The 25,128-nt window shown below is 55.9% G+C and overlaps 1 protein-coding gene and 1 long non-coding RNA gene across 3 annotated transcripts in view; one reads left to right on the forward strand and one right to left on the reverse strand.

The window, feature by feature from the left end:
* The window catches only part of LOC132534617 (uncharacterized), a 37,510-nt gene extending 36,947 nt beyond the window's left edge, over positions 1 to 563 (reverse strand). Inside the window, exon 1 of the long non-coding RNA XR_009546335.1 lies at positions 461 to 563. This is a non-coding gene — a long non-coding RNA (uncharacterized LOC132534617). The remainder of the gene's footprint in view (positions 1 to 460) is intronic.
* On the forward strand, positions 306 to 25,128 carry CDK18 (cyclin dependent kinase 18). Of its 2 annotated transcripts, XM_007523133.3 has the most exons (16): positions 309 to 577; positions 16,188 to 16,324; positions 16,518 to 16,657; positions 17,070 to 17,195; positions 17,851 to 17,907; positions 18,430 to 18,544; positions 18,621 to 18,715; positions 18,904 to 18,966; positions 20,596 to 20,719; positions 20,802 to 20,922; positions 21,650 to 21,747; positions 21,905 to 22,010; positions 22,130 to 22,172; positions 22,952 to 23,042; positions 23,260 to 23,337; positions 23,721 to 25,128. In XM_007523133.3, exons 2-16 carry the CDS (start codon positions 16,201 to 16,203, stop codon positions 23,753 to 23,755), a joined length of 1,416 nt encoding a protein of 471 aa, XP_007523195.2. In that variant the 5' UTR covers positions 309 to 577; positions 16,188 to 16,200; the 3' UTR covers positions 23,756 to 25,128. The 2 variants fall into 2 exon arrangements, with proteins under 2 accessions (XP_060034709.1, XP_007523195.2); XM_060178726.1 differs by lacking the exon at positions 18,904 to 18,966 and having other exon boundaries at positions 306 to 577.

The following is a 25,128-nucleotide window of genomic DNA, read 5'->3' on the forward strand; positions in this document are numbered from 1 at the left end:
ACGGAGCCAATCACCCCCAGTGCCTGGCCCCTGTCCTGGGGTTCCCCAGTCCAGGGGGGCTCTCACTGCCTGCCTCAGATGGATGGCAAAGGCCAGGCCTAGGCACGAAACCGGAAGAGGCGCCAGGACCCTGGTTCCCAGAGTGGAAGCAGGGGTAGGTGCCCAGGCTGAGGGATCTCGGGGGATTGGCAGCAGCGGTGGGCAGGGCAGGAGGGCCGGACAGGGGAGGAGTCAGTTTGTCCCCGGGAAAAACTCAGGAGGGGGCCGGGCCTGTCCCTTCCTCCTCCTCTTTCCTCCCTCCTCTTCCTCCCTCTCCTACTCCCCCTGCTCCTCCCCCTCCTCCTCTCCTGTACCTTCTACCCCTCCTCCTCCTCCTCCTCCACCTCCTCCACCTCCTGTTCCTCCTCCTCCTCTTCCTCCTCCTTCAGCTCAGGTTGCAGCCACTCGGGGAGCCGCTCACCTTTCCGGGCTGGAGAGGCCGCCCTGGGCGCGGGCAGGGACCCAGCGGGGCGGGCAGGCAGTCGCGCCCCCCAGCCGGCGCGGGCGGGAGCTGGGCGCTGCGGCCAGGACACCCGCTGTGAGTCCCGCGGGGACGGGGGCGGGGGTTGCGGGCGGCCGGGGAGGGGGCCGCGCGGGAAGCGGAGCAAAGGTGAGCCGGGCGGCTCTTAAAGGCGCAGTCCGCTCGCCCGCGCCCGGGGGCCGAGGCCGGGGACCCCGAGCGCCGCGGGGAACCCGGGGAGTTCCAGGTGCCGGCGGGGACGGGCTGTGCGGCTTGCTCGGACCCCCAGCCTCTAGGGAGCCGGCTCCTCCGGACGCACGGGGACCCCCGGCCCACGTCGGAGCCCTGGGAAGCAAACTTTGCACCATGTGGCGACCCCACCGCTTTCCGGGCGCGCCCCTCCCGAGAAGGGCAAAGGTCGAGCTCCGGGGGTGGCGGGGGCCTACCCGAGGGCTTTCGGAGCTATGGTGAACTTTCCGGAGCAGCTACAGGGCTGGGGGGCGGGAATGGAAGCTCAGCAGGTCCTGGCGCTGGGGATCGGGGAAGGGGGGCTGCTGAGTGAGGGCCTGGGGGGGGGGTCTCTGCCTCTCCTTCCTGTAAGGGTCCTGGGGGAGCGGCTGGTCCAGAACCCAACATCTGGCAGACCCCCATTCTCTCAGCCGCAGCAGCGGCCAGAGAGTTAATGCGGCGATCGAGATGGGGACGCGGGGCTGCAGGAGGTGTGCGTGGGTGAAGGTGACCAGGAACACAAAATCTAAAATCCCGGTGGCTGGAGGCCGCAACCCTCCCCCTGCTAGGGCCGCGGCTCCCTGGGAGCAGCTGGGAGCTTTCGGTGGCACTTAGGCTGTTGACGCAGTGACTGATTTTCTGTCGTAGGGGGCCAGCACCCTCCTAGGCACCAGTAGCCTCTAACTTAAACCTCCTTTGGGGTGAGTGGGCCTGTAGGGGGTCCCCCCAGAAGTACCCCATCTCCAGCCTCTCTTCTAGCACTCAGCAGTTCTCTTGCTGCCTGTGGCCCAGACCCTGTGACTCATTCACTAAGGCCACTGTCTACTGGCGTATTTCTGTGGTTCCTCCCACCCCAGGGACACTGGCCTGAGGGAGCAGAAGCCTGGAGAAGACAGCAGGCTGACAGGTCCCCAAGGGTGCCTACCTTTAGCAGAGCCTTGGAAGGAGCTGAAGCAGTGTCCCCAGGGCTGGGAAGAAACAAAGATAGCCCCAGCCTACACTGGCCCCAGATTCTAAGACCCTATCTGCACCCTTTCCCCAACCTTGTGAGCCCCTGAGGCTGCCCAGCTCCTGCTCTGCAGCCCTGCTTCCCACAGCATGGGGAGCCTCCATGTCTCCCCAACCCACTGATTTATTAGATTTATGTACATATGTGAGAAAGACACTAGAGCACTGCTCAGGTCCCGCATGGGCAGTACCACAGACCCAACCCGGAGCCTGATGGGTGCTCTATTGCTGAGCTGTCTTCCCAGAGCTACACCCCTCATCTCTGTGCCTTAGGTGTCCCCATTATTGCTGGGTGCCAGGTGGTGTGTCACACAGCTTCTTAAGACAGACAGCATGGGGAGTCGCTTCACAGGCGGTGAAGCAGGTCTGCAGGTGTCTGTCTTTCTCTCCCCCTCTCTGTCTTCCCCATCTCTCTCCATTTCTCTCTCCTATCTAACAATGACAGCATCAATAACAACAACAATAATAACTACAACAACAATAAAAACCAACAAGGGCAACAAAGGGAAAATAAATAAATAAATAAATAAATGTTTTTAAAAATTAAAAAAAAAAAAAGACAGGCAACATTAGCCCCATTTACAGACGAGCAAACAGATGCTGTAGGACTGGCTCTTCCCAAGTCATGTGTAGAGCCCAGTCTACCTCTCTCTGTCTCCCCAGTCCCCTGATCTCCACTGCTGACCCCTCAAGGGAGACCCAGGCCCACGCTGGAGTTCTCTGTTCTGTCCCAGGAGAAGGAGGGAGGCGGGGAGGGGCATTGGAGGTGGCGACCTGACTGAGGCTCCCATTTGCTCTGTGCCAGGCAGAGCCAGACTTCCCCATGTATTACTGGAGAGAGGGCACTGAGGGAACAGCAGGGTCGCAGCCTGAGATGGGCCCATCTGTAGAGCCTCCCCCTTGGGTCTCTTGGAGATGGAGCTGATTTTCCAGCTGCCTTTGTTTCCTTCAAATCCAGACTCTGCTGTCCATCTGCCAGACTGGGCTACCCTGTTTAGGCAGATAGGCCCACACTGCTGGGCTCAGCAGGGCCTCTCTTTTCTGTGACTACTTTGCTCTAACCCTGATTGGTTCTTTCTGCTCACTCCTGAGTTTGCCGTCCAGATAGCCCACTCCCCAGAAAACTCCTGAGCTGTTCCCACCCTCAGTTTCTTCATCTGTGAAATGGAGTTCACAAGTGGCTCAGATGTATGTGAGAGGAAAGAACAGGTACTGAGTGACTGGCAGGGCCTCTGCTGTTGGGAAGGGCTTGCTGGGTTTTTGTTCCCTGCCCAGTTGTGGGCACAGAGGCCCATCCGGCCAGTCCTTAGCATCTCCCCAGGTTGGGGAGGAGGACCTGTGCAAGAGAAAGGGGTGGGGTATCTGCCAGAGGGGGTAGGGAATCTGTGTTGTAGGGACTGTGTCCTCTAGCTTTTAGGGCTCTGGGCAGGACCTACTCACTCCCTGGCTGAGACCCTCCTCTGGACCTTAACTGGTCGCACCCCAGTCCTGCTCTGTTGTTCACGAAGGAAGGAGTATCGGGCCTGGACTCTCCTCACTCTCTTAGCTTCACCCTCCCTCCCTCCCTCCCTCCCTCCGGGAATCTCCCTTTCTCTTCTCTGACCCCATGCTCTCCCCACCCTGGACCCTTCACCTTCATCCCCCTGGCCTTTGCTGTTGAGTGGTCACTGTCCCTTCTCCAGGGGGTAGGAAGAGACCAAGGGAGTCTTGTCCTGTCCCCATGCAGCTCTGAGTCACAAGCCTGGAAGCCCAGATGGAGACAATGCAGGTGGCTGTGCCTGGCAGGGCTGGCCAGGGGTGCAGCTCACCAGGCCTCCAGTGTGAGGAGCCTCATCTGTTCCTGCAGTCACCACATGTCCTCTGCAGACTGCTAGACTCTGGTTTCAGCCTCACGTACACATCGAGTCAACTCTTCCTTGGAAATGGAAGGCTGGGGGTAGAGCAGATGGCTGAGACTGGTGATTCAGTCATTCATTGTCTCTGCATTTTCTGTGCTCACTGCCCACCCTGACTGGAGGTGCTTGGTAACTCTGGGGTCAGTCTCAGACCCCGCCCTTTCCACTCCTTTGCAGAGTGGTTGCCTTAAGTGTAGGAATGTGCTCACTGCAAAGGCAGTATTACCTCATGTGGTAGGGAGCATTCCAGTGAGGTCATGTCCAGAGGCATCTAGCACTCATCCCACTTGCTACTATGAGGTGTGAGGACAGATGGAGTACTGTTCTAAGTACCCCAGCCTCTGCTTAATCCTTGCAGGAACCAGGCCTCGGCCCCGAGTCAGGAAGGGAATTGTTCTCTTTACACCCTCTCCAGCTTAACCTTGTTGTGGGAAGTTTTTTTTTTAAGATTTTATTTTATTTTTTAAATATTTATTCCTTTTTGTTGTCCTAGTTGTTTTATTTTTGTAGTTGTTGTTGTTGTAGTTGATGTTGTTGTTGTTAGATAGGACAGAGAGAAATGGAGAGAGGGGGAGAGAAATATAGACACCTGCAGACCTGCTTCACCGCTTGTGAAGCGACTCCCTTGTGGGTGGGGAGCCGGGAGCTCGAACCAGGATCCTTATGTCGTCCTTGTGCTTTGTGCCACCTGCACTTAACCCGCTGCGTTACCGCCCAACTCCCTTGTTTTTGTTTTTGACAGAGACAGAGAAGGCAAAGAGAGAATGAAACAGATGACAGGACCCTAAAGCTTCCTTCAGTATGGTGGGGGCGGGCTGGACATGAGCCTGGGTTGCACACATGGCAAAGCAGCACACGGTCTGAGCGACCTGGGCCTGTGGGTGGGAAGAGCTCTAGGGTAGTTTGTGTGTCTGTTTCTTTCTTTTTATTTTACCTCATTTATTTGATAGGAGAGAGATTGAAAAGGGAGAGGGAGAGATACCTGCAGCACCGCTTCATCATTCATGAAGTTCTCCCTCTTCCCCAGTGCAGGTGGGAGCGGGGGCATGAACTCCCCCCAAGCGGGGTCTTTGTGCGTGGTATTGTGTCCATTCTACTAGGTGCTCTCCCTGTTCCCCAGCCCAGCCTAGCCTCTCCAAGATGGTTTTTGTCCTTTTGCTTTCCTTTATTTTGCCTCCAGAGTTACTGCTGGGGCTCGGGGCCTGCACTATGAATCCACTGCTCCTGGAGGCCATTTTTCCCATTTTGTTGACCTTGTTGTTGTTACTATTGTTGTCATTGCTGTTGTTGTTGGACAGGACAGAAAGAATTGAGAGAAGAGGGGAGACAGAGGGGGAGAGAAAAATAGATACCTACAGATCTGCTTCACTGCTTGTGAAACAACCCCCCTGCAGATGGGGAACTGGGGCTCGAACTGGGATCATTATACCAGTCCTTGTGCTTCTTACCATGTGTGCTTAACCTGCTGCACTACCGCCCAGCCCCTCATCTTACTTTCCTAAGGGAGCTTCCTATTCCTGTGTTGGGGCCATTCCAGGACTGTAGCTGCTCCTCTCCTCTGATCCTAGCCCAGGGGACCCAGGGCCTGGAGGGACAGAGCCTGGAAGCAGGTAGGCGGCAGGTGCTGTGCTGGAGTCTCACTCCCTGCCACAAGAGTGCTGAGTCCCCAGACCACCCCTGCCAGCAGGGAGGACATGAGTGAGGGTGGCCAGGAGGGGGTGGGGGGTGGGGATGGGGATGGGGTCCCAGAGCCTTCCTGGTTCCAGGCTCAGAGACTAGCTGGCAGCAGGCCTGCCATGGCTGGATGCCATGCTTGGGGCTGATGCCAGAGCTGATAAGGCCTCTCCCCTGTGCTGGGCAGCCTTGGGTGGGCTGCTGCCTTCCCTGGCAGTGATGGCCAGAGGCTGGAAGGCTGCCCCCTGCCAAGCCCTTGCAGCCCCTTATCCCTGGAGAGGCAGAAGGGACATTGGAATCAAAGTCACAGTCTGTTCCCTCTTAGCCTCAGCTCTGCCGTCTGATGACTATGGGCAGTTCTCTCTCTTTTCTAATTTTCAACTTCTTTTTTAGATATTTATTTATTTATTCCCTTTTGTTGCCCTTGTTGTTTTATTGTTATAGTTATTATTGTTGTTGTGGTTGTTGGATAGGACAGAGAGAAATGGAGAGAGGAGGGGAAGACAGAGAGAGGGAGAGAAAGATTAGAAACCTGCAGACCCACTTCACCACCTGTGTAGAGACTCCCCTGCAGGTGGGGAGCCAGGGGCTTGAACCGCAATCCTTAAGCTGGTCCTTGCACTTCGCGCCACCTGCGCTTAACCGGCTGCACTACCACCCGACTCCCTCTTCTAATTTTCATCTTCTTCACCTGAGAAATGAGGGCACATACCAGAGGGGTGTCCAAAGCCCCATTTGTGGTTCTGGCTCCTACCAGTCTTGCTGACAGTTCCTGAGCTGTGCTCTGTTACCCCGCGAGAGACCTGCCTTTTGTCCCTCCAAACAACACAGGGAAAGTCCCCCCCCGCCCCCCCACCCCCCCACCCCCACCAAGGCCTGGGTCTGGCCCCTGGCCTGGCTCAGACAAATAGACCCCCTTGTCAGGTGAGATGAAAGGAGAAGGCACATCCCAGAGAGTGGCTGCTGTATCGAGCCCCAAGCAGCTGCTGGAGGCTCTTTTCCTTCTCATTCCAGCCCTGTCCAGGAGCTGTGCTGGGTGTTCAATGGGTGGAAGACTTTGCAAGAGAAAAATAACACTGTGCGACCCTTGGAAACTGCCTGCAACCCCACCTCAGTGCTCAGGAGGACAACACAAACAACACAGGGAAAGTCCACCTGCCCCCCCCACCCTGAGGCCTGGGTTTGACCCCCTGGCTTGGACAAATAGACCCCCTTGCCAGATGAGATGACAGGAGGAGGCACATCCCAGAGATGTATATATGGTCAGACTTGTCCATTCACCCCTTGTCTGTGGGCATTTCTGGGGCCTGGGGGAGGGTGTCAAGTGGTGTGATTGCAGCCAATGGGGCCTCCACAAAGCCTCAAGTATAGGCTGCTGGACCTCTTACAGAGAAGCATGTGCTGACCCCTGCTCTGGATAATTATAGTTCTCCCTGGGCCTTGCACAAACAGTTCTGGAATCTCAACCTAAAAATACTTTATTTTCATTTCATAAGAAGTGTTACTTTTTCTTTAAACATAAGCAGACGCGCGAGTTTTCCGTATGGAACCACTGGAAGACGCAGATAAGCAGAAAGGGGATATTAAAGTCCCCCGTGCTCCCCCCTCCTCTGTGACTGTTGTTAGTATCCTGTGTCCTTCGGGGTCAGTGTGTTTGTACCGAGTGTGGCTGTGGATGACGTATTTGTGTCTAGCACACACGCAACACACACAGGCTGCACATTATCTGTCCCTGGGGGCCCAGGTTGAACTGGGGGATGGTCCACTGCTGGTGTCTTTCCTCTCTCCCTTTTTTATCAATCTTAAAAAGTTGGTCTGGAGTGGTGAAGCCTGGTGATAGTGGAAGGGAGGGAGGGAATGAGAGAGGGAGAGAATCTCAAAGGGATGGGAAATCATTCACGTTTTCAATGTGAGGCACTGGGATGTGGGAGCACCCTGGATGGCACGTGGGGTAGACTCCATGAATAGTAGTGCAGTGCTGTGATGTCTCTCCCCTCTCCTCTCTAAGAAATAAAAACTGAAAAAGGGGGGGGCAGAAGGTCACTCAGCAGAGTTCATGCCTTGGTACCTCACTTAAGGAAAAAACAAACAAACAAAAACCCCTTAAGTTACTGGCTGTTGCCTAGACTCTCCTCTTCCGGTTAGAGTTTTCTACTAATCTCAAAGGACATCCAGGTGGAGGTGGCCAGGCAGGCCCTGTGGTGAGGCTCAGAGCTGTGTGTGTGTCATGGGCACGTGGTAATGGTTTCCACCGTGGCGTGAGGTCATTGGGAAGAGGAAGCAGGGGCAGAGCAGGGTGGGAGAGGGAAGTCTGGCAGAGGAGTGATTGTAGGCCAGGGGAGAGGAAGCGAGTCCTCTGGGTTGAACTTGGGCAGGATGAGGAAGAGGCAAGAGGAGAACCCGGAGGCCAAGGGAGAACAGTGCCAAGACACCAGTACCTCCCCTGAGAGCCTGAGCTCTCAGCTCCCTGGTGGGGAGGAGGCCATGCCAAATACCAGGGGGGTGGCCTCCTTCCCATCCCTGTAGAGTTTGGAGAATGTTGGTCAGTAGGTGGGAGCAGGTAACAGGGGCCGGATGGGTGGGGTGGGTGCTGGGTATGGAATATTAGCAGGAAGGTGGTCTAGAATCTTCTGAAAAGCCCTTCCTCTCCCACTCAGGAGACTGGGGGGATTCCCCAGGCCACCCTGTAGTTGCTGAAGTTGGGCCTAGTAAGCACCTTGTGTCTGGAAGTAGGGTGCATCTGCCCCTGCTGTTTCTCCTCCCATTGGTCTTGGCCATGCAGAAGGTGGGGGCATCACCACAGCACTGAAGCCAACGGAAGCAATCTGGCTGTTTGTGGGGACGGGGTGGGGGGGAGAGTGGGGTGGGGTTTAAGATGTTGTGCTTGTTCGGTGAGGTCCTTGTTTTCTTTTTTTTGAGGTCCTTTTTGGGGACTTGCTTTGAGTGACTGGCTCTTGCTGAAAGGCAAAGAGAGGGGTGCCTGCCTGGAGGGTCAGGCAGGACTTTTCTGGAGGCAGGAGATGAGGACACGGAGGCCTCGCTTCAGCCTCTATTCTGGGATGTTCTCCAGAGCTGCCCATCTTATCACTCAGAAATCCACAGCCTCCCTGAAGCCCATGGGCCAGACTTCACTTGGGCTCCAAAAAAAAAAAAAAGCCAAAGAGAAATTCCAGAAGATGACCAGCATACCTCCATCCCCTGAGTCTTAGGAAGCCAAGGGAGCGGCAGAGCAAGTTACCAGGAAGGCTGATGTGCGGCCCACCCATGAGACCAGCGGGGCTGGAGGGGTCAAGGCAGGGTCTGAACCTGGGCAGTGCCCCACCTTGTGAGTTTCTGAGCATCTGTTGTGAGGGGAGGGAGTCTGTGAGGGGGACCCCAGGACCCTGTCACCCACCATACCCCAGCCCAACCTTCTAGGCCCTAACCGAATGCATGTGTAATAGGAACTTCTAACTTTCCCAGACTCCAGTTCCTCTCTTCCTGTAGCATCTGCCATCCCGGAGACCCCCACAGCACCAGACTCACCCCCTGGCTCTGTCTTCACCCCCCCCCCATTCACTTGGGCCAGAAGCTGCAAGAAGAGGCTCAAGTGCTGCTGAGACTCTGAGTCCTCCATCCTCTTGCCTCCAAAAAGCCTCTGGATACAGGAATACAGAACTTTCCTGCATTCTTGGGACCCCTCTGAACAGTTGAGGCTGAGCCAGTCCTTGCCCTTCACAAGCTCACAAGCGGAGCAGGGAACTAGACCCACGAGCAATGACAGAGTGAGCCACCTGCCCAGAAGGTGGAGGGAACCTGGGGAGGGGACTCACCTGGCTGGGGACAGGACCAGAAAGGAAACATATGCATTGAGGAAGGTGGGTTGGCGGAGGCATGGCTTGAGCTTTGAAGGAGAGGGTACTTCTCTGTCTGTCCCTAGTCTCTTCATGCCCACCCTGTGCCCAATTCTGTGGAGAACCTGGAAGCCCTGGAGGGGGAACCCTCCTGGGGAGCAGGCTCTGATTGAGTTCCTAGGCTTGCTTTGGTGCCTGGATATGTGTGTTGGGGGGGAGAGGGGGGTGTAGAGCTAGGCCAACCAGTACCAGTAAGTCCTACAGGACAGAAACACAGCCATCTGGCAATGGGAATAAACCTAGAAACGGTGCCCAGCCCAGCTAGAAGCGAATCAGTTGTCTGTGGTTCACAGACAGACAGATAATGATGACCTGGAGACTCAGAGACTTAGGTATCTGTAGAGGTTTATAACTGCCACAGGTTTATAATATGAAACCTGGGATGTGGTGCAGTGGATAAACTATTTGACATTCAAGTATGAGGTCCCCAGTTTGATCCTTGGTATTGCATGTGCCAGAGCAATGCTCTACTTCTCTCTCTCCTCCATCATTTATTAGTAAATAAATCTTTTTTTTGGCCTCCAGGGTTATTGCTGGGGCTTTGTGCCTGCACTATGAATCCACTGCTCTTGGAGGCTATTTTTTCCCCTTTGTTGCCCTTGTTGTTTATCATTGTTGTTGTTATTATTGTTGTTATTGCTTTCGTTGTTGGATACGACAGAAAGAAATGGAGGAGGGGAAGACAGAGAGAGGGAGAAAAAGACACCTGCAGACCTGCTTCACTGCTTGTGAAGTGACACCCCCTTCCCCCCCGCAGGTGGGGAGCTTGTGGGCTTGAACCAGGATGCTTAGTCCAGTCCTTGTGTTTCAGTCTTTGCTCTTCACAGGATGTGTGCTTAACCCGCTATGCTACTGCCCGGCCCCCGTAAAAATCTTTATGTGTCAGTAAAGTCACACTATAAGTCACTGTGAAGTGGTGGCTGCAGCCTGGTTTTGCCAGGTGTTCACTCAGCCCACAGAGTGACTAGCCCTGGGAACAGCGAGGAGGGACCCCCTGATCTGGCTCAGTTGATGGAAGGGCACAGGCTGCCCTGAGGAGGAAGGAGGTGTGGCCATGTACACTTCCCCAGGGAAGGGACCCTTGTGCTGGGCAGTGGTTTCAGCCTGGGGGGAAATGAGGAAGGGCGTCCAAGCCAGAGGAACAGCCTGTGCCGGCTGTGGGGCGGCTGTGGGGTGGCTGTGGGGTGTGGGTGCAGCTCACTGGGGAGCAGCCTAGGCCAGCAAGCCTTGGCCCTCCAGGAAGAGTAGAGTGGTAGGGAACAGAAGTGGCCCAGGCCACAGGGCCTGCACTGGACTCTCCCCAGAGGGCAGTGTGACACTGAAGGAATTTAAGCAAGGGAGTGACAATGTCAGTAGCTGGGGTGAGGCATACAGGGAAACTGAGGCAGGAATGTCCTCCCAGGCCACCATGCTGGTTAGCTGGAGAGCTGACTTCTCTTTGATGTCAGACGGCAGAGAACTATGTGTTTATATTATATTTTAAGTTTTATTTATTAACACCAGAGAGAACGAATCCAAGCAATTCTCTGGCACATGGCACATGCAATGCTGGGGATTGAACTTGGGACCTTATGCTCATGGATCACTGTCCACTGCATCATCTCCCATACTGCTTGCTTATTTATTTACTTTTAATTTACTGTGGTGCCAGGGATTGAACCTGAGGCTTCTGGAGCATTAGGGATGTAAGTCCATTGTTCTATTCCTGTATTAATTTCCTGGCACTACAGAGAATTTAACTGGTGGAGGTGGGAACTGGCACTTGCATAATTTTCACTGTCCTGGGGCTATGTCTCTGTCTCTCTCTCACCAGAGCACTGCTCAGCTCAGGTTTATGGTGGTACAGGGGATTGAACCTGGGACTTTGGAGCCTGAGGCATGAAAAGTCCTTTGTATAATCATTATGCTGTCTCTCCTGCCTTTGGGCCACTTTTTCCATTGAGAGAGAGAGAGAGTGAGAGAGACAGAGAAGGGGAAGATGTCCCAGCACCTTTGCCATAGCATTTCCTTGTGGTTCTGGGGTTCATACCTGGGCCACAGGCTCCCTATCTGGTGAGCTACCTCCCCAGGCTCCTGCAGAGTTTGAGAGGAGAGGCCTGGGCAATGTGTTTTGGTCAAGACCAGTGGTGTGTGTGTCCAGAGTTGGGTGACCCTGAGCCCCAGACACATGCCCTCCTGGCCTTGCTTTCTGGAGGTGCGCCCCCCAGCTCACTCACTCTTGGAAGGCCTTCTGCTTCCTGCATTCCAGGTGTGGCTGTGGGAGTCTGTCCTCATCCCTGTGTCCCTAGCTCTTGCTCTTGACAGAGCGGCTGCAGGCCTAGCTGTCCTTGGTTCTGGCCACCCAGAAGGCCCCAGACTAGAAGCCTGTCTCCAGCCACAGTGCTGCCCAGCTCCAGGTCACCATGGGGCGGGGGTTGGGGTGTGTGACAGCATCCCTGGAGCTTTGTTGCCAGCCATGGAAACCAAAGCTGTATCTGGGTGGCAGGGTCAGCTGGAGGATGGAGGAAGAGATGCTATCAGCAGCCTGGCAGGCGCAGGCCAGGAGGAAGAACGTTCCAGAAGCTCAGCTGTGACGTCGTCGGCAGGCTCGATCAGCTGTGGGCTGTGTCCTCATACTCCTCTGAAAGTCACCCAAAGGCCCAAAGTGACCAGGGTGGGGATAGAGGGTGCTTAAGGATCCTGGCTGAAGGGAGGGTCTGGCCTTTGGATTTCAGAAGTGGACAGCCAGAAGTGTATCTTTTGACCCCTTGGGACCCTGCAGAGGGGGAGAGCAAAGAAACACAATAAAGAGTGGGACTTGGGGTGCATAGAGTGACCTTGAGGAGGCTTGCCCTGGGGTGAGGGACCCCAATCTTGGAGGACCTTGGGTACAAGCTGTAAGCGGGGGGGGGGGGGGGGGGGGGGCGGCGGGGGGGCAGTGGGAGGTATCTGTGAGCCCTGCAGGCCCTGCCATCAACACCGTCTTCTCCTGAGTTCTGTGAATGGAGGCAGCCAAGTCTCCATGCTTGTCCCCTGGGGATGGGATGGCTGGGCCACACTGCATGGTCCACTCTGTGGAGGAGCTTCAGCCATGAGGGAGGCCTAATCCGATGCCCTGGGAGGCCTCTCTTGACCTAGTGGTTCAGTCTGCCCTGTACCCTGCTTCCCACGTCTCTTTCAGCCCCAGGTCTTCAAGTACCTGACAGGATTGAAGGAAGTCTGGGAGGATGAGCTTTATAAGGGACACCCTTGCTTCTCCACCCCCCCTTTTTTTTTTACAAACTAAAAAGATTTCATCATGCCCCCCCCAACACTATCTCATTTAGGGGCAAGGGGGGGCACACCATGGCACCAGAGGAAGCTGTCATGTGTACTGGGATTTGTGCCTGGGCAAGTCCCCTAATCCTGAGTGCTCTCTTCAGCCCTGCAAAACAACTCTGTGCCCTTGAGAGGAAGGGGGAGGGAACTGGACACCTTCATGCCAGCTCAGACATCCATTTGCCCAAGATGAAATTCCTGAAATTCCTGTTCATTCCCCTAGAGCAACCCCCAAGATGCCCCTTCTTCACCAACAGCCCCCTCCTTCCCTTCCCCCTTTTTTCCAGCTGCTCAGGCCCCAGCCATTCAGAGCTATGCTTCACTCTTCTGTCTTCACACCCACAGGCAGTCTGCCTGCAAAAACAGAATACTCTAGAGTCTAACTACATCTCCCTACCTCCAGTGTCCCACGCCCAGACCCCACCAGGATCCCTGTAGTAATCAGCACACTGGACTCCTCGATGCTCCCCTCTCCTGTTTTCCCCTGTGGCCTCCTCCATTCTGCTCCTAGAGCACCCCAAACCCACCCCTGCCCCAGGACCTTTGCACTTGCACTTGCCTGCTTTGTTGATCCCACATCCTCCAGATTCCACTCCCCTAAGTCCCTTGGCCTTTGCTTATTTGGAGTTTTTGCTACATTGTCAGCTTCCCAGGGAGGCCTTCCTGTCCACCTTTTCTAAAGTTATAAACCCATCCTTCTTTCCTATTTATTCTCTTCCATTGCACTTGTCACTGGCGAATATGCTGTATTTTTATTTTCTTTTACTCTGTGCTTTTTGCCCCCCCCATTAGACTATATCTTCCCTGAGGGCAGAATGTCACGTGGGTTTCATTCACAGGTGGGTTCTCAGGTCTATGCCACAGGGCCTGGCTCACAAGTAGTAGCTGTTTAGTGTCACATGAATGGCTAGACCAACACACACAGCCTGCTGGGGGAGCACCAGGGAGTGACCTGGGCTTCTCTAACTTCTGATTTAGGGTGGGGGTGGTGGAGAGAGCACCCTGAGCACAGCCTGGGTCCCAGGAGGGGAGGGGGCGGGCAGGTGCAGAGAGTTCTAGATGGGACTAGCAGAGCATGTGGTCACGGAGCTCAGCTCTTGGCAGCAACCAGGAAATTGCTGCAGGCTTTAAGCAAGTCAGTTCCGCCCACCAGAGCCAATTCTCCTCGTCCTCCTCATCCTCCTCGTCCTCCTCGTCCTCCTCGTCCTCCTCGTCCTCGTCCTCCTCGTCCTCCTCTTCCTCCTCCTCCTCCTCTTCCTCGGGGTGGCTGTGAGTGTTGCCCTGTACCATGCACTGTGGCCTGTCTGGGCCCAGGAGGAAGTCCTGGCAGGTTGCTGTGTGCCAGGAGGAAGTAAGGGTGGGGGAGGCTTGAGGCAGTGCAGGCTCACCTGGGCAAGGGGTGGGGTGGGGGCCTGGGTGAGGCCTGCCCGCCATCCCACTGATCCCAGGCCCTCTGTACCCCTACCACACCCAGCCAGGCTAGCACCCTTGCTCACCCAGCTTCCTCTGCCCCTGGCACCAGTCACACAGGGACAGTCCCAGATGGCTCCCTGGCCCCGGGGACAAAGGCCACACTGTGCCTTGCCCTGGGCTGGCTGCAGGCTGGGTCACACAGCCCTACTGTCCCCATGTGGGGTGAGGGGCAGACAGCATCAAGGTGACAGGACTTTTTCTTGCCTCTCTGCCCCCCTCAATCCCCAGTCTCAGCGCTGAGTCTCCCCAGGAGAAGGGAGAATGACAGGCATCTTGTGTCTGAGCTTGGGAACAAGAGACCATTCACACCAGCCGGCCCTGTCACACCCAGGACCCCCGCATGGAGCTCAATGCCTCGATTGTCCTCAGCACAGAGAGGCAGCTGCTCTCTGCTGTGTCACCCCCTGTCCCCATCAGGAAGTGCATCCCTGCCTCTGACCTCCAATCCTCCCTCCCCCTGCAGTGCCAGCCACTTCCTCTTGGTCAGCTGCCCCCCTTTGGTGGCCTGGCCCCACATCCCACATTCCTGTTTGAGTCAGACCTCCATGCTTGGTGACACCCATCCCACCCTATACCCCACCCCAGGTTCAAGCTGTGGGGACAGCAGGTGCTCTTTGGGGGCCAGGACTGCTCTCTCTTATCTTGGAGAAGTTGGGGACCTCCCTCTAGAAGACTTTTCAGCGCCCCTGCCCCGGCGTGCACTGGGATAGATTTACAGGTTCTGCCATGGAATCCTGAGCCTCAGAACCAGCACCCCCATAAATCCCAGGCTGCAGACAGCTTTATGGGGAGCCCTGGTTTCAGAGGAGGGTGTGGCCGGCCCCTGTGACCTTGATGAGCAGGACACTCTGCAGGGCAGACATCATTTCCCTTCAGTCTGTGGGTGGGGGGCGGGGGGGGGTTGTCTCAGCAGCTGAGGGCCCCTCACAGAGGCATCTCCTGGGGTCTGAGGCTTGGGGGCCCAGGAATAGGTATTTCTTACTATGCTCCCTGCTGATGCAGTTTATTTATCCACATACATCCTCTTGCCACCCAGATCCATCTGTGGCACCACCCACTGCCATCAGGCAGCTTCCATCATGGGCTGCCCCCCATTGCTGGGGGGGGGGCTTCTCCTGCAGCCTTGGACACCATGGAGGGTGAGGTCATAGGGGACAGACAGAAGCCTAGGGGTGACTAGGGGTATCCAAGGCAGCTGGAGGAACCCCCCCCCCATAACCATGCCCTCTCATCAAAGGAGGCTTCACAGGCACCTGAGCGCCGTGAGGATGGGGCCCATGCTCTGTGCCCCCGGAAACTGGCATGACCCCCCATCACTGGTCCTTGGCTCTGGCTGTCAGACCCCAGGCCACCAGTGCCTACTGAGGCTTTGGCTCAGAGGATCGGGTGGAGGTGGGTGGCTGAATGAGTTCTGCCCAGACCTAAGCTCAGGGGCACCAATGGCCCTGGCTTAACACCATGGGGTCCTCCTGGGAGCCTTCCCCACTGGCAGGGGACAGGACACTGTGCACTGTTCTGCCTTCTCATCCCATAGGCCAGGATCTGGCAGGAGGGGCCTGGTTGCCTTGGCAACAGGGCACTGGCCAGTGATGGGCTGTAGGCCTCCTGCGGCATGTCTATGCAGGCAGGCGGCCTGAGCCTTTGGGGGCATATGTGGGGGTGAGAAAGGCCTCTTGTAGGTAGGTGGGAGGGGGTGGCCACAGGGACTCCTGCTCTCTGAGGGGACACCCTCCCTGCTGGCTCTGACCCAGGAAGGGCTGGAGTTCCTCCCCTCCCCTGGCCCTCATGGTTTCCAGAAAAGTCTATCTTCTTGAGCATCTGCTCACATGTGACATCTTCCTTCTCACTGTCTGCTGGGACCCCAGGACCCCCCCAGGTGGGTTTGGACTGTATCACCAGGGTGTGGACAAGGCCGACTGCCACTGTGAGCCTCAGTCAGCGAGACTCACATGTCGAGGAACTGCTAGCCCAACAGCACCCGGTTCTGACGTGCTTCTTCCAGAATGTTGCAGCCCACAAGTAGCCCAGAGGTGCCATCTCTCACTGGGTGCCTCTGTGCCCCACTAGCATGTGGTGCTGGCTGATGCCAGTGGTGACCCTCTCCCAAGCAGAGGCTCCCAGGGAAGATGGGGCAGGGCTGCCCCTTGGTTTGGATGGGGAAACCAGGCATGGATCCCTGCCCTTTCCTGCCCCAGGTCACTGTCCTTGCCTTTTGCTCAGGCCTCTGAGGACCATGAACAAGATGAAGAACTTCAAACGCCGCTTCTCGCTGTCGGTGCCACGCACGGAGACCATTGAGGAGTCGCTGGCAGAGTTCACAGAGCAGTTCAACCAGCTGCACAACCTGCGCAATGACAGTGAGGCCCCGAGCACCCACCCCACTGTCCCTACAGCCCCCCACACCACTGTCCCCCCAGCACCTACACCCAACACCCCAGTCCCTCCTTCCCTCTGCCCCCCAGCAGCCCTGGGCTCCCTGTCCACCTTCATTACCACCATGATGGGGGTAGACTCCCACTTGGGGCCAAAACTGATGCCTGTGCCTCTCAGACCTACAGCTCGATCCTCTTGGGAGAGACCCTCGGCTGGAGTGTGGCAGCCTCTCCCCCACAGACAGTGGGGAGGACCCCGGGCAGCCACCCCCAGGCCTGCAGTATCGGCGGCAGAACCAGCGCCGCTTCTCCATGGAGGTGAGGGGCTCCCAACTCTGTGCCTGCCTGTGCTCCCATGGGGAGATGCCGGCAGCCAGGTTCTGGGTGCCTGCTTGGCTGTGGGTGCGCTCCGTGACCTCAGAGCAGGTTCTTCAGCCTCTGATCACAGCCTGCTTGTTTCAGATGTAAACCTCAAGGACAAATGAGTTACTAATGCCATGTGCTTAGGTGGCTGCTATGGATGAAGAGAGCTAGACTGTTGGTTCTTACTCTTAAGTTCTTCATATCCCTGATGTGTGAAAAACACACCCATAGTGGCACACCTAGCAGAGTACAAGTGTTCAACGTCCTAGGTTCAAGAGGGGCAAAGCAGTGCTGCAGGTGTCAGACCCAGCTGCTTGAAGCTAATACTGATATCCCCTGGTGTCCTTGCCTTATGCCCACCTCATAGGACATCAGCAAGAGGCTGTCCCTGCCCATGGACATCCGCCTGCCCCAGGAATTCCTGCAGAAGCTTCAGCTTGAGAGCCCAGACCTGCCCAAACCACTCAGTCGTATGTCTCGGCGTGCCTCTCTGGTGAGTCCCCAGAAGGCCTGGGTCCCCAGGCCAGACACCCTCTGCCTAGCATGGGAACGTTGGTCCTACTTTGTCCGGGCTGTGGCAGATCCAGGTTTCCAGGGTGGTTCTGAGACCTCTGGCGCCACCTGCTGTCCATAACAGGTTACTGTCACAGTTCTCCTTGATTAGCATCTCTCCAACAGGGAGAGGATCATGGACCAGCTGACAGGTCCCCCCATCCCTGCTGCCTATCCAGCTTACTGGGTGCATCTTACCAGACATTGCCTTTAAGTCCCTTCCAGATACCAGCAGAAAGACAAATATCTACTTTTTAATTATTAACGAGAGAGAGAACTGAAGTATCACTCTGGCACGTACAATGCTGGGGATTGAACTCAGGACCTCGTGCCTGAGCCACTGCCCCACCTCCCAGGCTAAAAAAATCAGTCCTCTTAAGGGTTGTGTCCCGCCACGCTAGAGGAAGTGTATTGATGAGACAGGCTGTCAGGATGGTGAGTTCCAAGCTGGGAGCCAACCTCCACCCTGTTGTCAGCTGTCAAAGGGTTCTCTCCTCTGAGTGTCTCACCTTTGTCCCTCCTGGTGATGAGGGAAGGGTCAATGTTCCAGGGTGCTGTGCCTCCAAGCTCATGGGACCCTGTCTCTCTTTTGGCAGTCAGACATTGGCTTTGGGAAACTGGAAACCTACGTGAAATTGGACAAACTGGGCGAGGTGAGAGGCTGAGTGTGGATGAGGGCGGCCAAAAAGGATGGGGGGAGGCACAGGGTCTTCCCTCCTACCCTGATCTGGCCCAAGAATTTAATCCCCTTTCCCAGTTCTAGAGGAAGCCCTAGGGAGAGCTTGCAGGTGGGGCGACCTGTGGGCTCTGGGCACAGGACTCCATCTCTTTTCCTGTATGTTTTCTTGCCTGGGCCCCAGTCAGTTCTGACTACAGAGCTCAGAGCTCTGTGGCCTCAGGCAGCTGGGCCTTTTTGGCCCATGGAGGCAAGACCTGTTCATCCCTTGGATTGTGAGGCTGGATCTCTTGGAAGTATAGCTTGTGTCCAGCTCAAATTGTGCTGAGCTACCGAGCTCTTTCTAAGCACTAGTGTTGTGTTTGAGGGTGGTTCCCAGAGGTAGTGGGCTTTGGAGGAGCCAAAAGGTGGTAAGGGAACAGGAGGGGACAGTGTTCTAGCTGAAGCCCCAGCCCAGGCCAAAAGAGGAGGGTGCTGAGGTGGCATCTCTCATCCCCAGGGCACCTATGCGACCGTCTTCAAAGGGCGAAGCAAGCTAACGGAGAACCTGGTGGCCCTGAAGGAGATTCGGCTGGAGCATGAGGAGGGGGCCCCCTGTACTGCCATCCGGGAGGGTAGGAGTGGGGGCTCCGGATGGGGGGCAGTAGGGGACCCATGGGCGCTCCGCACTCAGGCAGCCTATCTCCCCAGTGTCTCTGCTCAAGAACCTGAAGCACGCCAATATCGTGACACTGCATGACCTCATCCATACTGAGCGCTCCCTCACGCTGGTGTTTGAGTACCTGGTGCGTTGGCCTGTGGCTACAGGTGCCCTCTGAGCTGGGGTGATGCGGGGCAGGCTTTGAGTCTTTCAGCCAGTGCTGCCGGGCAGGGACTAAGGCTGAGACCTAGGGAGCACTCTTGGGTGGACCTTGGGGAGGGGTGGTGTCTGGCTCAGGCCGGGCAGGGCTGGGCTGAGCCGGCTATGTTCTAGGACAGTGACCTGAAGCAGTACCTGGACCACTGTGGGAACCTCATGAGCATGCACAATGTCAAGGTGAGGGGTGGCTGGGACCCTGTTTTCTCCTCCAGCCTAGTGTGGGGATTACAGGGCCCACTGCTGAGGCAGTTCAGACTTCAAACAAGGAGAGAAGGCTGGTGAAATTGAGCACCCAGCTGACTGTACATAGGAGCCCCCCACCTCCCAAAGGAGGGTGGCTAAGGAGAGGCTGGGGACCCGAGTCCCATGGTGGAGTAAGATGGTGGTCTGGCCAAGGGTGAACTGTCAGAACACCTCTCCTGGGGAAATCGGGAAGGTGCCCTTATGACAACGGCAATCCTGTAAACCAGCATTTCCTCAATAAAGTGATCTTGGAATTTTAAAAAAGTAATGAATTAAAAAGGAACGTAATAATCTGCAGCTCCATAATCCAGAGATAACCTCAAATTAAATTTAAAAAGAAAGAAAGAAAATTAAAGGAATGGGGAGAGAGCATAATGGTTATGCAAAAGACATTCATGCCTGAGGCTCATAGGTCCCAAATTCAGTCCCCCGCACCACTATATGCCAGAGCTGAGCAGGGCTCTGCCCTTTCTCTCTGTATCCTCATTAAAATAAAATTTAAAAAACTTAAAAAATATTTCCTCTACTCATCTTGGATAGAGACAGAAGGAAATTGAGAGGCAAAGGGAAGAAAGAGAAGGAGACAGAGAAGGGCCAGGCAGCAGTGCACAGAGTTGAAGGCACATATTACTATGTCAGGAACCAAGGTGTGGACCCCTGAGTCCCCACCTGCAGGGGGGACACTTCCTAAGTGGTGAAGCAGGCCTGCAGGTGCCTTATCTTCCTTACTCCCTGTCTATATCCACTTCTCTCTCAATTTCTCTCTGTCCTAGCTGATAAAATAGAAAGAAAAAATGGTCACTGGGAGCAAGTCCCAGCAATAACCCTGGTAGTAATAAAAATAAAAACAAATGAGGAGACAGAGAGACACCTGCAGCACTGCACCATCAGTCGTGAAGCTTCCCTTCTGCAGGTGGGGATAAATTAAAATATATATTTTAAATATTTATTTATTTATTCCCTTTTGTTGCCCTTGTTATTTTATTGTTGTAGTTATTGCTGTTGTTATTGATTTTGTCATTGTTGGATAGGACAGAGAGAATGGAGAGAGGAGGGGAAGACAGAGAGAGAGAAAGATAGACACCTGCAGACCTGCTTCACTGCCTGTGAAGCAACTCCCCTGCAGGTGGGAAGCTGGGGGCTTGAACTGGGTTCTGTAAGCCAGTCCTGCTTGCACCACGTGCACTTGCTACCGCCTGACTCCCAAATTAAAATATTTTTAACAAAAGAAAGCAGCTCCCCTCTAGTGCCGCCTGTTTTCCCATCTGTCAGAGGGGTGCACCAGTTACCTGCAGGGTGAAGGGAGGCACCCTGCACTTGGGGGTGATTTGCTCCCTGTCTTTGCTGAAGAATCAGTGCTCATTGCCTGGTTGGGGCTTTCTGGTCCTCAGTGTCCCCCACCCCAGTCTCCTCACTACACTCAGCAGCCTCCTCCCTAGGTAGAAGTTCTAGGGTGGATGGTGTGCTGTACTAGGTGGCTCCCCCTGCCTGTCCTGGCCCGGCCATGGCGCAGAGGCCCCCAGAAAGGACAGGCTCCCACCCCCCCCAATCTGCTCCCCCCAGATCTTCATGTTCCAGCTGCTCCGAGGCCTAGCCTACTGCCACTGCCGCAAGATCCTGCACCGAGACCTGAAACCCCAGAACCTGCTCATCAATGAGCGTGGGGAGCTGAAGCTGGCTGACTTCGGTGAGGCTGGGGGTGGGGAGCACAGCCTCCCCAACCTGTCGGCTCCCCGGAGGAGGGGGCTCAGTGATATGTCTGTTCGTAGGACTGGCCAGGGCCAAGTCAGTGCCCACAAAGACCTACTCCAATGAGGTAGTGACCTTGTGGTACAGGCCCCCCGATGTGCTGCTGGGGTCCACCGAGTACTCCACCCCCATCGATATGTGGTGAGTGATGGGGGTGTGGGGGAGTGTCCACACAGTTGGGCCTCTACTGGCCTGGGGGTCTCTACAGTCACCTCACTAACCTTTGACTAAAGCCATGTGGCGCCAGGATGGTCAGGATGTTAAGTCAGGTAAAAACAGAAATCATAGTAAACTGTTATTTTTAAAAAATATTTATTTTATGTATTTTGGATAGAAACAGACTTCAAGAGGGAAGTGGGAAATGGGGAGAGAGCAACAGACACCTACAGCACTGTTTCACCTCTCATGAAGCTTCCCACCCTGCAGGTGGGGACCAGAAACTTGAATCCGGTTCCTTGAGCACAGTAACATGTGAACTCAGCTGAGTGCCCCACCATCTAGCCCCAGTTAAAAAAAAAAAATTCAACCAATAGGAAAATAGGTTGGAGCTCCAGAGGGATTTTCCTGGCTTTCAATTGACCCCTCCCCCCATGACAGGAGGTACTTCTGGCACGTATAGGTATAGAAGGAATTAGAGGTGAAACACGGTTTGGGGACAGACCACCCCTACTCCTAAGCCCGGAATCCCAAGGTGGGTGCCCTGGGACATCTCTGTTCCCAGGGTCCCATGTGGGGAAGCTGTGACAGCTGCGCATAGAGCAGCGCTGGGTGCTGGCTGACAGAGGGCAGGTGTCAGGTCCTAGCGCCGACACTCCCCAAGCCCTGAGGCTTTCAGGGCCAGGCCTGACGCCTTTCCTCCTCTTTGCAGGGGCGTAGGCTGCATCCACTACGAGATGGCCACAGGGAGACCCCTCTTCCCTGGCTCCACAGTCAAGGAGGAGCTGCACCTCATCTTCCGACTCTTGGGTCAGTGTCCCGCCCACCTCGCTCTCACCACCAGGGGGCGCCGCCACTCCAGGGAAGAGCCTCTGGCACTAGAGGGACCTGGTAGCCTGGGTCGTTCTCTGTCCCTGCTGCGGCCCTCCACGCCACCTTTCACTGTGCCCTCCCCACTGCCCTCCAGGGACCCCCACGGAAGAGACTTGGCCAGGGGTAACGGTGCTGTCGGAGTTCCAAGCCTACAACTTTCCCCGATACATCCCTCAGCCACTCATCAGCCACGCTCCCAGGTAGCCCGGCCTCCACCTGCTCTCCCCCTCTGGGCGCTTCTGCTTGTCCCTCCAAGGGGCTCCCATTCCCTCACCCCAGCTGTGCCCATGAGAAATGCGCCAGCTCTTTCCTCCTGCAGGTTAGACACTGACGGCATCAACCTCTTGACCAACCTCCTCCTGGTGAGTAACCTCCACCCAGCCCAGGGATGGGCAAAAGAGGGGACCCTGAGACCCCATTAAGCACCCCCTCTGTGCCCTGTGTGCCAGGACTTCTGCATGTGTGCCCTGCACCCAAATGTCTTCTCACGCCCTCTTTCTAGCTGCGTAGCTTTGAGCAAGTTGCAGTCTGTTTCTGTACCTGCATTTACTCCACTCTAATGAGGAATCCGCAGAAAGTCACGAGGCCCACTGAGGTCTGGGGACACTCTACAGGCTCGGGATAGGTGCCCTTCCAAGGGGTTTGTTAGTGCTGCATATTAACGCTGGTCCTCTTGTCACTGGCTCCACTAATATATTTGTCCCAAGAGGTGGCTCTTCTCCCAGAGTCCCACTTCCAGTTTCTTCCTGGTGTCTGCAGACCCAGGCTGAGCTGGAGGTGGGAGCTGGCAGCTGAGCCCAGGGACTTCTTATGTTAGACTTGGTCCCTCTTGGTGATTTTTTTTTCTTTTATTTGATAGACAGACAGAAATTGAGAGATGAGAGGAGATAGAGAGGGAGAGACACCTGCAGCCCTGCTTCACTACTTGTGATGCTTCTACCCTGTATGTGGGCACCAGGAACTTGAACCCAAGTGCATGTGCACCAGTGTGTGCACTCAGCTGGGTGTGCCCTTGTCTTGGTGATCTCACTGTGCACTAAGCTGGGTGTGCCCTTGTCTGGTGATCTCACTCAGCATAAGTGCCCAACCAGGAGGGGCCCCATCGCCTGGTCAGACCACTAGCCTACCCTGTGCCTTTCAGTATGAGTCCAAGAGTCGACTGTCAGCTGAGGCAGCCCTGAGCCACCCCTACTTCCGGTCTCTGGGAGAGCGCGTGCACCAACTGGAAGACAGTGAGTTTCTGGGGTTGGGGGGGTGGGTGTGAGGGGTGCTCCAGAGCCAAGGGAAGAGGCAGCAGGTATGGGCAGGAGAGCTGGGACAAAACCAGAGGCCTGGTTCAGATGGGCATCCCTGGGAGGTGGTCCTGTGAACTAGCCCATGGGCTGTGGAGTACCTCCCTGCAGGCCCCCCACCCCACCCAGCTCACCCCTCCTCCTCCCTCTTGCACAGCTGCCTCCGTGTTCTCTCTGAAGGAGATCCAGCTCCAGAAGGACCCGGGCTATCGGGGTCTGGCCTTCCAGCAGCCAGGTAGGGGTTCACATCTTCCTCCTCTCCTTCCTGGGGGAGACCAGGAGAGGCTGCTTCCTTTTCTGGAGAACAGAGCTGGGGCCCTACCCCTCCTGTGATGAGCTGTCGGCATGGCCTTTCCAGCACTGGCCTTCCTTCCTGGGGTCCACTGAGCAGGGAAGGGGCTTGTTTCCCTATCTGTGCCCAGACTTCCCCTGCCCCAGCCGGTCACTGCAGACTCAGAGCTCCCTAGTTAACCTCTCTCCAGCCTTCTGTGGTCATTATCTCATTTAATCCCTAAGACCCGCCCCCATGAAGTTGATACTGTTGGCATCCCCTTTTCAGTTTTTTGGGGGGCCTGCTGCCGCCTGCAACCCCACTTCTTTCTTCTGTTCACCCTCCAGGACGAGGGAAGAACCGACGCCAGAGCATCTTCTGAGGCAGGATCCTCCGATTTGGCCTGTGGGAGAGGTGGCATGGAGCCCAGCTGCAGGAAGGAGTCTGGCGCCCTGGAATTGAGGCCCAATCTCACCATGGACGGCCAGCCTGACTGCCTTCTTGCAGCCCTGCTGGCCATAACTGGCCTTTCCTCCTCCCCACGTTTCCCCAGGGTCAGGGCCTAGATGAGCATTCTTGGGCTGCCCTGGGCTATGCCTCCCTTGGGGCTTAGGAGGGGCAGGGAGTAATCTCAGATGCTTGGGCACCAGCATAGGACCCATAGACAGGAGATTCTAGGTGCCCAGCTGATTGCTGGGCCTCAGGCTAGGTACCAACGTGTCCCCCAGGTTTGCAGTTTGGTAAGCCCCCCCAGTCCCCTTAGAGTGGGCACCTTGGCACCTTACCAATGTGTGTGCCAAACTCCAGCCCCACTGGGGCAGCTATCCCCGGAGGAACAGAAGGACAAGCAGCCCAGCCCTTCCTCTTCAACATGGTCACCCTGTCCCACACCTCCACATGCTGCAAACACCCCACTGAGTCAGAAGCAGCCTGGCACTACCAGCTGCACCCCTGCTATATCAGCAGGTGCCCTGCACCCCCCCCCCATGTGAATGTGATTGCCTTAACTTGGCAGGTGATAAACACCTCCCACCCCTACTGCCCACTGCCCTGGGGGTGCTGACCCCAGCTCTTATGGTCTCCACCTTTCCCACTGCAGCCTGTCCTTGAGTGCCAGAAAGCCAGGCAAGGCTGGGTATGGCACCCAGACATGCAGGGTCACCCTGACACTGGTGCCTGCCAGCCTGGGCTCTTTGGGCCTGGGTGGGCTCTCTGCCCTTGCTCTCCTGGAACCTAGCACCCACCTCTCCAGGGGGTGGTCACAGGCGATGTAAATGCCACAGTCAGAGGGAAACAGGAATCCTGAGAGCCCACTCCAGGGGTGGGGGATGCAGTCAGGAGATGGGGGCAGCCCCTGAAGATACCCCTCCCCATACCTCCCCATGCCTGCTGTATGACCCAAGGTCACCTCAACTCCTGACTGAATCTTGAATGGCAGAGGCCAAGTGGAGGCCAGGCCCAGCCTCCCACTGAACCCCTTCCAGCCTGAGGAACCACCCAGAGGGGGTGTCTCAGCTCCCCTCAAGTCCCTTCTCTCCTCTCCCACTGTACTGTGAATGTCCTGTGACTCAGCACAAAGGCAGATAATATATTTAATTCATGTGCGGAAAAGAGCAAGCAGTCTCATGTGGAAAAGTTGGTTCTGAGAGAGTAATGCCAAAGACAGAGGATCCAAGGCCCTTCTCGGGCAACTGAGTGTGGGTGGGGTGTGTTTGTATGTGTGCATACATGTATATATAAAGTGGAGAGAGAGTT

Source organism: Erinaceus europaeus, chromosome 19 (genome assembly GCF_950295315.1).
Source record: "Erinaceus europaeus chromosome 19, mEriEur2.1, whole genome shotgun sequence".
NCBI classification, from domain to species: domain Eukaryota; kingdom Metazoa; phylum Chordata; class Mammalia; order Eulipotyphla; family Erinaceidae; genus Erinaceus; species Erinaceus europaeus.